Consider the following 15,264-nt stretch of genomic DNA (forward strand, 5'->3'; position numbering starts at 1 on the left):
GTTAAGAACTGGATAACTATATTGAGGTAAATATTCTTCTAAGTAAAATTAGTTCAAATTCATTATTAAGTTTATAAGTTTATTGTTGGATTAAGAATTCTGAAAGTCATCTGGGTATGTGTGGAAGATGTAGATGTATCTTAGTTTAATATGAATATCAGGAATTTGTATGAGATGATTTTGCTGAGTTCATGTAATTGTTTATGAAATCAGTGTTATGAGATGGAATGAAAGTATAATTTGGAACTGTAGTTGTTATTGCAGAACTGGTGTTGGATGTGGAAGCGTCATTGGAGTTGTAATTATAAATGGTGGCGGTGTACGTTATGGTTCTAGTGGAACTACAGATTCAGCTTGTGCTGTTGGAGTTTATGAGTATGCCAGAGAACTATTAGTGGAGGAATTGAAGTAGTGCTATGGATGTTGATGATTATGTAATGAAGTTGAAGTTCATGGAACATCAGTTGCAGTCTTGTTGATGTTGTTAGAGATTGAGTCAGGTGGTATGGCTCCACAGATGAGAAGTGACATGAGTCAGTGTTGTTGATTGGTGGTAGTGATTTGAGTCACAGGGAAGTGTAACTGAAGATTGTTGGTGGAGGTAGTTATGAAATTGCAGTTGGTAATTGAAGTGCTGAAATTCAGGGTGAGTCTGGAAAAGGGGATTGAATTATAAGTTTGAATTGCAATGGAGGTTATGGAATTGTTTGACAGGGCAGTTAATGGTTAGTTGTGGTTGTGGTGTTTCTGAAGTTCAGTTTGTGAAGAATGATGATTAAAGAAGTGTAGATAATAGTTGTTGTAAAGCTTGGATATTGCATCTACTGCTTTTGCAGGTAGGCTAAGCTTGTAGTTGTATTTAAACTATGAAGTTTAACTGAATTGTATTTGAGATTGTATTATGAAGTTTTTAGATGAATGTTATGTGTAGTGGTGAAGTTAGAGTTGAAGTTTGTATGCAATAGGAGTATACCTGATAGTCATCCCAGTCAGTGTCTGACTTAGCTGACTCAGTTAATCTGACTGAGTTAACCCGTTGACCCTGTTCTGAATCAGTCTAGTTGTCTGAGTTGAACCAGTTTAGACCTTGGCCGGTTTAGACCTTGACCGCTGACTTGACCTTAGACGTTGAATGTTCGTTGACATGTGACCGTTAGTCTTACCGTTAGAGACTGTTAGTTGACTCAGATGGACTGCACCGTAGTTATGGGCTTGTTTATAGTAGACTTGGGCTTAGGACTAGTTTTCCTAAATTTATATTTGGACCCCTATGATCCGAATTAGCCTTTGGCTTATTCTACAATGTTGTAGATATTCATAAGACTTAGATATGGACTATAGAACCTACCTAATTGAATTAGTAAACCTCGGATATGTTAAAGATGGATAATAAAAGGTAGGGGTGTGCAACATATGGACGGATGCGGATTAGGGGTCATCCGCGTCCAATCCGTCAAAGTTGCGGATTTGTAAAATCCAACCGTGTCCGGTCCAATCACCTGCGGATCCACGCATGGTATGAACCAGATGCGGATTAACCGTGGATTTATTCGAAAAAAAAGAAAAAGAAAAAATACATAAATTTTCTCATGCATTCCATTAATTTTACTTTCTCCCGTCAAAATTATCTTCTTCTCTAATTTAGTCCGAGCAGATTACCATGAATCATGGTTGTTGGAGATTAAAGATTTTTATGATGTTAATTAATGGACATGAATGGTAGAGATCAAATAATGACATATCACTGAGAAGGGTCGTGTGGTTCAGAAAGACTTGTTATAAAGGTCTTATTAATTGAGTCATATTAAAGAGATCTCTCTGATGATGGTATTTCATTAATGTCCAATTCTGTACTTGATGTGTATTTATTTGCTGTATTTCACGGGAACCAGTTCAAGCAATAAACAGGGAAAAATTGATTCTATTGCTGTTGATTTTGGTTGTTGAATGGTTTACATGTTAATTTGCAGAGAACGAATTTGCACGGAAGGAATGGACAAACAAATTCAGCAGCAAAACTGTTTTCACTATCACCAGTTTCACGCACGTAAAGTGTTTGTATAAAGTCTTGAACCACATGTTCTCTGAGTTTACAGAAGTTAATTGGTCACCATGAATTTAATCAAATTTGAATTTAATTGATTAACCGTGGGTGCGGATGAATCCACGGATTGTAAAGTCCAACCGCAACCAAACCGTGTAAATATGCGGATTTGAAAATCCCACCCGTATCCGGCCCATAGCTCTTGCGGATTGGGTTGGACCCGTAATTTTGCGGACGGATACGGGTGAAATCCGCGGTTTCGGTTTTTGTGCACAACCCTAATAAAAGGTGTAGAATCATATTTGGGCTTGGAACCATTAAATGGATTTTTATGATTTTTGTGTGAGTCTTTTTGGCTAAATTCTTAGAGTTCTTGTATGATTAACAGTTAGTCTATAATAATAACGATCGATTCAAATGACGAACCAGTGGATCGTGGATCTCGAGGTAGGCGTGGATTGTCATCAAAATAGGTGGGAATACTTTTAATTCTTTTGAAACCATTGCTTCTTTTACAAAAGTTTATGTTTTACAAACTCATGCATTGTATATTTGTGCATTTCATACATTGTTTAGTTTGTATTATGGTTGTTTTGTTGATTCTTTGAATCTTTCCATGAATTAGAAAAGGCTTGTAATGTTTTGTTGTCAAAATGAATTGTATGGGAAATGAGAATTTCCACGTGTGGTATATAGGATACGCTCCTTCATTTATATGTATACGAATTCAGCTTTTATGCTTATTAGGTGTGGAACAACCCGACATCAATATAGCTATGTAGGTGTGGAAAACCAGGCATCACTAATATATATTGTTTGAAGAAGGAGTTTGTCCATATACATTATTTGTGCATTTACAATGACTTGGTCACTCTTATGTTTTGGAAAACATGAACTTTTTTCCTAATCCTGCTCATGATTTCTTTAAAGTTAAATGTTATTCCTGCTGGGCACCACTTTTAGGGATGATGTGCTCACCCTTTCGCATTTTCAGTTTCAGAGACATATCAGAGTCGCGCAGTGAAGGTTTCGAGGAGTTGACTGCGTTAATTAGTTAACTTCTGCTATGTTTATTATGTTGTTTATTCTATTTGCAAACAAAATGACTATTGTATACGTATCATTTGAGAGGAGTTCATGTATATATATTCTGAGCGGGGTTAGTTTGGGGTTAAGTTTTATAGCAGATTTCTTATTTGAATGTTTAAGTAAATGATTTAGATTCTTAGTGTCTCTTTATTTAATTAATCTCTTGGTTTAGTCAGCTGCTAGCTTTCGGGGCGCTACAGTGTGGTATCAGAGCTCACTATTAGATCTTACATGGGAAAAGATTTAAATAGCCAGTGCTAGTTAGTGAACTAGATTAGTTTAGAACTGGGTTGGGCTGTGAGATAAATCTTAATCACTGAAAGCTATCAATAATTAAAGGAATTATTTGATTGATTGATTTGTTTGTTTGTTTATAATAGAGTAAATATTGTAGGTTAAACCAGTTACGATAGAAGTTCAAGAATTAATTAATATTAATAAGTTAGTATTTTGTTAATCCAGCACTGGGGAATAGTGAAGGTTGTGTTTTCTCTGTTCGTAGGAAGGCATTGTTGGGCTTGGCCAACCTTGACAGAGAAACTTCATTCAGAGAGGACCGATCATAGAAGTATGGTGTAATTTAATTTAGAAAACCAATAGACGCAAGTTTACTTAGAAAGATTCGTAGGATTCTTCCTTGAAGTTAGAGACAAATATCTTGTAAAATAGAAATTAGTGTAAGAAACTTAGACTTTCGTATCTGGTAGAATTTAAAATCATAATAGTTGAACCTAGAGCAACAAATTTTGGTTGTAGAAAGCCATATAGGTTTGTGGTTTGTGTTATGTTGTTTGCGCTTAGATAAGAGATGCGGTTATTTAAGGTGGGGAGTTTTTGAATACATGAAGCATAGTTTGATTTTCGAGGACGAAAATGAATAAGGTGGGGAATGTAGAGACCCTCAAGCTCGTCAACGCTATTAGACTAGTCAAGAGACGTTTTATCTGATAGTAACTCGACTAGTTTAACTCGGTGGTTAATTAATAGGAACTAATTTTAAAACGATCTAGATACGAGACTAGTACCTTTGGATAGATCTCGAAAAGTTAAGCGAAATGGACTGTTTGTACGTGTCATTCAGACACTAGGTGAAGAAGATATCAGTATAACCGACATGGCAGCCCTTATCCAAGTTTTGGGCGCCTCAGTATTTTGGTCGGCCTTATTAAGACCAAGTAGAGCAGATAAGATCATTCAGCCTCATTCTTTCTCTTTCTTTATCGTTCTTCTTCTTTCTCTTCTCTTCCTTCTGTTCTGCTCCTGTGAGATGATTTTTGAGGTAAGGCTTGAGAGGATTGTTTTTTTTAGCGTGAGCAGATTAAGTAGTAGATGTTGATGATGTTGTTAAGTGGTTGAGGGTGATGTTGTTGATACGGTTGTTGATTTTGGACTTCCCAAAAGAAGGTAAATCATAAATCGAATTTATGGTTTCTTTTTAAGTGAAACTGAAGATGAGATGGAAACAAGAATAGGAAGATCAAAGATGGGTCACTATTAGTGATGATTGTTTTGTAAATTTTGTAGATTGAAGTATTTGCAAGGATTAGGGTTTTTAATTGTGATTAAAGTTTCTTTTTTAGAAATTAAAAAGGGGTTTTGATTTAAGAAGATTGAAGATGAAATTGATGTTCTGGGATGTTGATATGAGACGGGTTTGAGTTGACTTAGGGTTTGTTAAGAACTGGATAAACTATATTGAGGTAAATATTCTTCTAAGTAAAATTAGTTCAATTTCATTATTAAGTTTATAAGTTTATTATTGGATTAAGAATTCTGAAAGTCATCTGGGTATGTATGGAAGATGTAGATGTAGCTTAGTTTAATATGAATATCAGGAATTTGTATGAGATGATTTTGCTGAGTTCATGTAATTGTTAATGAAATCAGTGTTATGAGATGGAATGAAAGTAGAATTTGGAATTGTAGTTGTTATTGCAGAACTGGTATTGGGTGTGGAAGCGTCATGGGAGTTGTAATTATAAATGGTGGCGGTGTAAGTTATGGTTCTAGTGGAACTACAGATTCAGCTTGTGCTGTTGGAGTTTATGAGTATGCCGGAGAACTGTTAGTGGAGGAATTGAAGTAGTGCTATGGATGTTGATGATTATGTAATGAAGTTGAAGTTCATGAAACATCAGTTGCAGTCATGTTGATGTTGTTAGAGATTGAGTCAGGTGGTATGGCTCCACAGATGAGAAGTGACATGAGTCAGTGTTGTTGATTGGTGGTAGTGATTTGAGTTACAGGGAAGTCTAACTGAAGATTGTTGGTGGAGGTAGTTATGAAATTGCAGTTGGTAATTGAAGTGTTGAAATTCAGGGTGAGTCTGGAAAAAGGGATTGAATTACAAGTTTGAATTACAATGGAGGTTATGGAATTGTTTGACAGGGAAGTTGAAGAAGTAATCTAGTATTGGTTGCTGAGACAGAGATACATGTAATGGTTAGTTGTGGTTGTGGTGCTTCTGAAGTTCAGTTTGTGAAGAATGATGATTAAAGAAGTGTAGATAATAGTTGTTGTAAAGCTTGGATATTGCAGCTACTGCTTTTGCAGGTAGGCTAAGCTTATAGTTATATTAAAATTATGAAGTTTAATTGAATTGTACTTGAGATTGTATTATGAAGTTTTTAGATGAATGTTATGTGTAGTGAAGTTAGAGTTGAAGTTTGTCTGCAGTAGGAGTATACCTGATAGTCATCCCAGTCAGTGTCCGACTTAAATGACTCAGTTAATCTGACTGAGTTAACCCGTTGACCCTGTCCTGAATCAGTCTAGTTGACTGAGTTGAACCAGTTGACCGATTTAGACCTTGACTGTTGACTTGACCTTAGACTTGGACTTGGACGTTGACTATAGTTGACCTGTGACCGTTAGTCTTACCGTTAGAGATTGTTGGTTGACTTAGATGGACTGGACCGTAGTTAATGGGCCTGTTTATAGTAGACTTGGGCTTAGGACTAGTTTCCCTAAATTGATATTTGGACCCCTTATGGTTCGAATTAGCCTTTGGCTTATTCTACAATGTTGTAGATATCATAAGACTTAGATATGCACTATAGAACCTACTTAATTGAATTAGTAAACCTCAGATATGTTAATGATGGATAATAAAAGGTGTAGAATCATATTTGGGCTTAGAACCATTAAATGGATTTCTATGATTCTTGTGTGAGCCTTTTTGGCTAAACTCTTAGAGTTCTTGTATGATTAACAGTTAGTCTATAATAACAACGATCGATTCAAAGGACGAACCAGTGGATCGTGGATCTCGAGGTAGGCGTGGTTTCTCATCAAAAGAAGTGGGAATACTTTTAACTCTTTTTAAACCATTATTTCTTTTACAAAAGTTTATGTTTTACAAACTCATGCATTATCTATTTGTGCATTTCATACATTGTTTACTTTGTATTATGATTGTTCAATTGATTCTTTGAATCATTCCATGAATTGGAAAGGACCTGTAATGTTTTGTTTTCAAAATCAATTGTTATGGGAAATGAGAATTTCCACGTGTGGTATATATGATACACTCCTTCATTTATATCTACATGAATTCAGCTTTTATGCTTATTAGGTGTGGAACAACCCGGCATCAATATAGCTATGTAGGTGTGGAAAAGCTAGGCATCACTAATATATATTGTTTGAAGAAGGAGTTTGTCCATATACATTGTTTGTGCATTTCCAGTGACTTAGTCAGTTTGATGTTTGGGAAAACATGAATTGTTTTCCAAATCTTGCTCATGATTTCTTTAAAGTTAGATGTTACTCCTGCTGGGTACCCCTTTTAGGGACACTTTCAGTTTCAGAGACATATCAGAGTTCCGCAGCGAAAGCTTCGAGGAGTTGACTCCGTTAATTAGTTAACTTCTGCTATGTTTATTATGTTGTTTATTCTATTTGCAAACAAAATGACTATTGTCTTTGTATCATTTGAAGGAGTTCATGTATATATATTCTGAACGGGGTTAGTTTTGGTTTAAGTTTAATAGCAGATTTCTTATTTGAATGTTTAAGTAAATGATTTAGATTCTTAGTGCCTCTTTATTTAGTTAATTTATTGTTTTAGTCAGCTGCTAGCTTTGGGGGCGCTACAATTCTCTTCCTAAGTTGTGAGCCTTTTTGATATATTCCTCTAATCGAATCATTAATTGTTATAATCCAAGAGAGAATTAATGCATCATCCTTTTTTGTTTGAAAGTGTGCCATATTTTGTATGAACAAAATTGTAGAAGAAGAAGAAGAGAAGAAGAATAAGTAAATCAATGAAGAAGAGGATCAATTGATTTTGGTGTGAGGGATGAAGGAGAAGTAGTTCTATATTTATAGGGAAGCCTAGAAATATAGCTGTTGAGGTTTCAAACGGTCAATAAATCTGAGTCGTTGAAAACGCAACGGTCATCTTGATCCTCATTAGCTGCCACATAGTGTTCGGCGCATACACCTACAATCTCCCTGTCTCCAACTCTATCCAAATCTGGAGGATTTCCTGGGACTACAATCTCACCTTCTATCTGGCTCTGGAATCGCTCAACCAAATAACAACTAACTCTTTTGTAGTTTTTTTCTTTGTCAAAAAACACAACTCTCACTCTAGATAACTGCAGTGCATATTCATAATGTTCTCCCTCAGAATACTCACTATCTAGCCATGGTTTCCAAATACATAATTCACTGGTTCTAGTGTCAATTTGTGCTCTTTCAGTGGACACTGAGTGTTTCTTCGTATCCTTTTGTCCTCCTCTTTGGCCTCTCTTCCTTGCTTTAATGTTAGTCTTGTTCAAGAGACTAATCTTTGGGAAAACATCATAGTGTTCTCCGGAAGGTGTCTGACAAAGCAAGGTTGCATGTTGCGGAAGCAATAATAGTACCAATACTCAAGTACCATAACCATGCCAGATAAATCCTTCCCATTCTCTGACCATCCATCAAGAAACTTATAGGTATTACCTAAGGAAGCTAAACCCCAATCATATTCCCCAACTTTATCCAAATTATCCAGCAATAAAACCCAACGTTTATCTACTCTTCCACTAGAACCCGTAATAAGAAAATGACCAAAACACCAAAAGAAAGAATGCTCTTGTCAATACATTTGCACATTCAACATTGTTGGTTTTTTCTCTACTTTTAATATAGATTCTCAAGATATCCAGGGATATTGTACTTTGCGTAGTGTTCCAGTTCTCATATCCTTTGAAATCTTGAAAATACAAATCATCCAAAGAAGCAACTGTTAGCTCATCCAATACCGACATAACTACTTGATTTTTGGTAGGATCACCAATGGGAATTCCCGTTAACATATACCAATCTAAAGGAAGGATGCCAAGCTCAAATTCTCTAAAATGGAAGCTCTTGGTTTTTTTTCCGCCATCTCTCAGCTACGGCTTCAACTAAACCGCTATTAGCATTGGAAAAATTAAACTCAAAGACTATAGAACACCCACAATTATCACAGTATCTTTGTGCTATCGGATTATCTTTCATTACAATTTTGTATAACGTTTCAACCTCATTAAAACTGCCTCTAAAGTTTATAGTTCGACTATCACTCAAATTATTAGATACATGCCTATCTCCCTTAGCCGATACTACTTCCAAAGCATCTAAATGTTCTTCCATATTCATACTACAATCAATAACAAAAGGAAAAAAAATCAACCACATTTTATCATTTTCATCATAATCATACAAATTCATAATTCATACAAATTTAGCTTGATCAAAAATACTACAAGTATCATTTTCATCATAATCATGTAATCTCTCATATAAATTATCATTCATCTTCATCACAAATAATCAATTTAATCCCCGAAATAAAATTTCATCACAAAAATTCAAATTAAATCATACAATACTAGTAATATCATCTGAATCATCTAAATAACAAATACCAATCATCTAAACATATCAATTTCATCAACAAATCATGATCATCGGGAAAAAAAACAACCTAAAGTTTCAAAATCTTACCCAAACCGATTTCGTGGATGGATTTTCTCCAAACCAATCTCAAATGATTCTAATGGTGTTGTTGCTCAAACCCACTGTGTGACTTTTGATGAAAATCCCTATCCTGCTTGATCTACTACATGCATTTTGGTAGGGTTTTGGGGTGAGGAAGAGAAATGAAATGAGGAGGAAGAAGAAGAAGAAGATCGACCTTCTATTAGGTTAGATTGATTTCTGCAACGCTGAATGGTGCAGCGTCTGGCGCGAAATGGTTCAGCGCTTTGACTGAGTTGACTGGTCAAGCGCGGGATGGTTCAGCGGAAAGTGAAAGCGCTGAATGGTTCAGCGCTTGCCGATGTTTTGTTTTAGCGACTAGCATGCTAGACTAGCACTCCCATAAGACTTAGGTGGTTTTTCTAGCTGACGTGGATTGCTAATCTAGGTGCTAGACTAGCACCCCACAAGTCTAAGCCTTAGGATTCCAAATATTAGGGATTCTTCGCTCCACTCTATCTCAATTTCAATTCGGTATATATAATCAAAATCTCTTAAATCTCTTACCCCAAAGATTACTTTGCTTAAATTTTTTGGGTATGGACAAAAAAAACCAAACCTTAAGTATACATTGACCAATTCCAATGTTGTGTTTTGATAAGAATTAGACAGAAAAGTTATGAAAATTTATTCTTTCAATATTTCTGATATCAGATTTAAACTCATAAGTCTGTCTATTAATGTGCTGTAAAGATGTATTAGGTGGGGAGGAAGATGAGATACAAAAACTCAGAAGATGACTTCCACATTGTGGATACAGACAAACCCGGATTATCCATTTAAATCTAGACCGTCTCTGTACTAGCCTTGTTTTGTGATCTAAAGGCTAATGATAGACTGTCAAAAACTGTAAAATTGGAGGCTTTGAACGGATCCCTCCTCATAATTACATTACTTTGGAAATCTATTAAAATCTCTGGAAATCATAAAAAGTACTAGTGTTTATTGAGTAAACCCCCGTTATTGAGTAATAAAAAATATCGTGTGTTTACTTGTTAATTAAATGAATTCTAAAATCAAAGATGTGCCTTTATATATGTCGTAAACGAGTTTATCACTTGTAAAATTTGGAAGATGAAATCCTCATTATGTTGGTAAATTAAGGATTACTTGCTTATTTATCGTAGTCACACCCAACGCAAGTGGCCATAAAATTTTCAGGAAAAAGAAAGAAGTAGTGGGTCATTTTTATTTTTCTTTTTTGCATTGAAACCTCGTATAATCAAATAGGAAAGGATAACATAAGGATATAATTATAAAAAACATACTCAACTTAAAACTGTTTTTTTCTCCTCACTGTCTTAAAAAATAGTGTAAACTTGAATCATGTCACCTATTTGTGAGACGGAAGGAGTATTACAACATTTGCCAGAACGACTGCACCCGTACAACTCATTAAAACTAATAATCGGCGTGTTGATTACAAAATGTTACGTGTTGGGGCTGTTTGGTAACCATTATTTTAATGGTTTTCAGTCCATAATCCATTATACAGGTTATAATGGATTCTATATGCGTTTGATAACCATTATAATAATTGTTTATTTTTAATCAAAATTGAAAAACTCAATTATTTCCATAAACATGAAAATGTTGTTTTGAAAATTTATTATAATGAATTATTTTTTCTAAGAAACTCAAATTGAATTTTTTTTCTTCTTATTTTCTCTAAACTATCAAGAGAAAGACAAAAAACAACATAAGACTAAAAAAAAATATCATAGATCATTGTTCTTTCTTCTTCTTTTCGAGATCATCATTCTAAGATAATCAATTATGTGAAGAAAAAAAAATGTTTGGAAAAATTTATTTTAAAAATGATTATATCAAAATCATTTATCAATTTATAGATAATCATAAATTTTACATTATTAATTAAATAAACTCTAAAAAAAAAAAGTGAAACAGTACTTCATTTTCGTAAAAGGATTGCAAAATTGAAACTTCCTTTAATCAAATACAAGAGGATCGGGGAACCATAACGATCACTAAACTACATCCAGCACTGGTTTAGTTAGACAGACAACAAGGACAGGCTTCATAAGTGTTGGCCGCTCGGAATGCGAAACAAAAGAAAAAGTCCTTGCCTCGTACAAACTGCCCTATTTGAGTATGATTAGCCTTTTGAATCGCAAAGAAGAAAAACAAGTAGTGCCGTCATTGTAAACCGCTTACTCGCCCACAATACTGAAACTTCTTTTCGTGTTAGGATGACTGTCTAATCCTAATCCAACCGCCTAACAAAATTATACGGACGCAGTGTGGATCTTCAACCTAATTCGACAATCCAAAAATCTTGTATTCTCTGGTCATCATCATCATCACTATGTATTCCGAATTAGTAAAGTAATTGCAAGACATATACACGTGTTTATTTGTTAAGTCCACAAATTAGCCACGTTTCACGGTTTTAATCCGGCTAAGTCTGGTCTCCCCAACTAGTGACTTCCACCTAACCACGGTCACGAGATACCATTCAAATAGGAAAAAGGGTCTTACAAACAACACAAGGCCTCCGCGGCAGATCCCGTGGCATAAATGAGAATCACTCGGTGGCAAAGCGAAAAGACTGCCCCCTAAAGAAACGGGTCTTTCTGTCGGTCAAAACCGCCCCTTGTTTTCCTTCTTCCGTTCTTTTCTCTCAAGTTAACAGACTCAATACCACACCATTAAAACCGACATTCCCAACATTCTCTCGTTCCCCAATAAATACCATGTCCATCTTACGCACAAATTCATTCATCTTCTTCTTTATCATCATCCCCAATCAAAACCTGATTATTAATGGATTTCAAAGTTGGTTCTCTTGATACACCCAAACCCGCTAATGGAGACGTGGGTTCTTTAGCTGCAAACCATGTCTCAACCCTCAAGACTTCGACATCATCAACACAGTTATGCTCAGCTGAAGCAACATTAGGGAGGCATTTAGCGAGGCGTTTAGTACAAGTTGGTGTGAGCGATGTGTTTGCGGTGCCTGGTGATTTTAATCTCACATTGCTTGATGATCTTATTGCTGAACCTGGGTTGAAATTAGTTGGTTGTTGTAATGAGCTTAATGCTGGTTACGCTGCTGATGGTTATGCGAGGTCTCGTGGTGTTGGTGCTTGTGCTGTTACTTTCACTGTTGGTGGTTTGAGTATTTTGAATGCTATTGCTGGTGCTTATAGTGAGAATTTGCCCATCATCTGTATTGTTGGTGGACCTAATTCTAATGATTATGGGACGAATCGCATCTTGCATCATACGATTGGTTTGCCTGATTTTAGTCAAGAGCTTCGTTGTTTCCAGACCGTCACTTGTTATCAGGTATATCATCAATTTTTGCTTTTATGTTCTTTTTTATTTTGGTCTTTTTTTTTTTTTTTTTTTTTTTTTTTTATTTCTGGGTCTTTTGTGTTGATTGTGGATGGTTGTGTAGGCGATTGTTAATAACTTGGAAGATGCACATGAGCAAATCGATACTGCGATTTCGACAGCTTTGAAGGAAAGCAAGCCTGTTTATGTCAGTGTCAGTTGCAATTTGTCTGCGATACCACACCCTACGTTTAGCCGAGAGCCTGTTCCATTCTGCTTAGCACCAAAGTAAGAATCTCTAACTTTATGTTAGTCACTGGGTTTTTTTTCCTTCTTCCAATTTTTGGGTGTTGGATTCGCTATGTGTTTATGTTTTGTGTTTATTGTGGGATTCCAGGTTGAGTAATAGTTTGGGTTTGGAAGCAGCAGTGGATGCTGCGGCGGAGTTCTTGAATAAGGCAGTAAAGCCGGTGATGGTGGCAGGGCCAAAACTTAGGGTTGCCAAGGCTTGCGATGCGTTTCTTGAACTGGCCGATGCTTGTGGTTATCCAGTTGCAGTTATGCCATCAGCCAAAGGACTAATGAAGGAGACTCATCCACATTTCATTGGAACTTATTGGGGTGCAGTAAGCACGGCTTTCTGTGCTGAGATTGTCGAATCAGCTGATGCTTACATATTTGCAGGACCAATCTTCAATGACTACAGCTCTGTGGGGTACTCGCTACTTCTCAAGAAGGAGAAGGCGATCATCGTCCAGCCTGATCGGGTTGTCATTGCTAATGGACCTGCATTTGGATGTGTTTTGATGAAGGAATTCTTACCAGCATTGGCTAAGAAACTTAGTCGAAACACAACTGCTTATGAGAATTACCACAGGATTTATGTCCCCGGAGGGCTTCCTCCTCAGTGTGACCCAAAAGAGCCATTGAGAGTTAACATATTGTTCAAACACATTCAAAAGATGCTATCAGGTGACAGTGCTGTGATTGCTGAAACGGGTGATTCCTGGTTTAACTGCCAGAAATTGAAATTACCCGAAGGGTGCGGGTGAGAAATTTGCATCAACATCATATCCTTGTTATCTGCTCTTATTTATTTTAGCTTTTCTAGAATTTACATAAGAATATATGTCTAAGTCAGGGTTGTCATTGCAGGTATGAATTCCAAATGCAGTATGGGTCTATTGGTTGGTCGGTTGGTGCAACACTTGGGTATGCTCAGGCTGCAAAGGATAAGCGAGTGATTGCTTGTATTGGTGATGGAAGTTTCCAGGTAACTGCACAAGATATTTCAACAATGTTGAGGTGTGAGCAGAACACCATCATCTTCCTGATAAATAATGGTGGGTACACCATCGAAGTTGAGATCCATGATGGACCTTACAATGTGATTAAGAACTGGAACTACACTGCCTTCGTTGACGCTATTCATAACGGTGATGGCAAATGCTGGACCACCAAGGTATTATTCTTGGCTTCCCGTTTGGGATATCAGCTTTATAGTTTGCTTGTGTTGAGATTGAAAATCTATGGCTTCTGGAAGGGTATAAACTTATTAACTTTTATGCCTGTCTGATGACTACAGGTTCAATGTGAAGAAGAGCTGGTGGAAGCGATTGAGACTGCGACTGAAGTTAAGAAGGATTGCTTGTGTTTCATTGAGATTGTAGTTCACAAGGATGACACAAGCAAAGAGTTGCTGGAATGGGGTTCAAGGGTTTCTTCTGCAAACAGTCGTCCACCAAATCCTCAGTAAACACGTTCCGAGCCTACAGCTGATGCCATTAAGAAGTCAAATTATATAAACAATCAAGTCTAGAAAAATAAGTTCCATTACCGTATTATGTCTAATTTGAGTTTAGGTGATCAATTTTTAATAGGGTATCATATGAATCTAATTTGATCTCTCAGTTACGAATTGCTCGATTTCATAGTATTGTTTGGTGGAGAGATCCATTATTCATTTGATACAAAATCTTATATTTATAGTATTTGGATATTTAGTATTCTTCGTTCTTGTTACTTTCAATTTTCCCCAGCAACAACTTTATTTGTTAATATTCAAGACTGACTGATCTCACTGAAATAGCATGCTGCCAGTTTTGAAAACATCCTGTAGTAAGAGATGCAGGGTCTGTAGGGCTCAGAGATATGGTCAAACATCCTCTAGTACTACTAGTCAGGGTTTGTGGCCTGACAACCAGATACAGGGATGAATGCAGTTCCGGGGCTTGTAGGTAAATGACTCCACCGATCCTGCTCATCCTTGGAGATACAAGCAGCTTGAAAACCATGCCCCAGCAGTGGAGTAAGTGATAATTCTGCTAATCAAGCTGTTTTAAAAAATCACAATGTTCAGGAGCTGCCTGCTAGATTGCCAGTTCACATCGAAGATGGAAATGATGCTCAGTCATTTCTTAAATCTGTATCATATGCGAAAGGTCTGCAACAGTGATTAACAGTGATCGGTGTGATTAGTATATGCTACCGGTGCCAAGGTAATCGAGTATGTATGCTTATGAGTTACTTGTGTTCCGTAAGTTTGTCCATCTATCTCGAATACATATGAGAAATATTTAGATTGTAGGCTAGCTACCAAGAGTCTCTCCACTGCTCTTTGCGTAAGGGATAGGGTTATTTACTTGGCATACTAAAAGAGAGGATCAGATGGATATGTTACAGTCCAAAAGTTCTCTTACGCCGGAATTTTATTTAGGGTTAAGAACATGGGTGACGAGATGGTCTCTTTATGTGGGGATGACCTGTACCTCTCAATTAGCTTGGACAGAAATTTCTGGTAGTAGTTCAATTTTCTCTGCAGA

The 15,264-nt window shown here is 36.4% G+C and overlaps 1 protein-coding gene across 1 annotated transcript; it reads left to right on the forward strand.

The window, feature by feature from the left end:
• The first annotated feature begins 11,694 nt into the window (after positions 1–11,694).
• On the forward strand, positions 11,695–14,451 carry LOC113321843 (pyruvate decarboxylase 1-like). Its single transcript, XM_026569771.1, has 5 exons — positions 11,695–12,454; positions 12,567–12,730; positions 12,840–13,490; positions 13,598–13,904; positions 14,028–14,451. Exons 1-5 carry the CDS (start codon positions 11,930–11,932, stop codon positions 14,196–14,198), a joined length of 1,818 nt encoding a protein of 605 aa, XP_026425556.1. The 5' UTR covers positions 11,695–11,929; the 3' UTR covers positions 14,199–14,451.
• Positions 14,452–15,264: the final 813 nt, after the last annotated feature.

This window comes from Papaver somniferum, chromosome 11 (genome assembly GCF_003573695.1).
Source record: "Papaver somniferum cultivar HN1 chromosome 11, ASM357369v1, whole genome shotgun sequence".
NCBI classification, from domain to species: domain Eukaryota; kingdom Viridiplantae; phylum Streptophyta; class Magnoliopsida; order Ranunculales; family Papaveraceae; genus Papaver; species Papaver somniferum.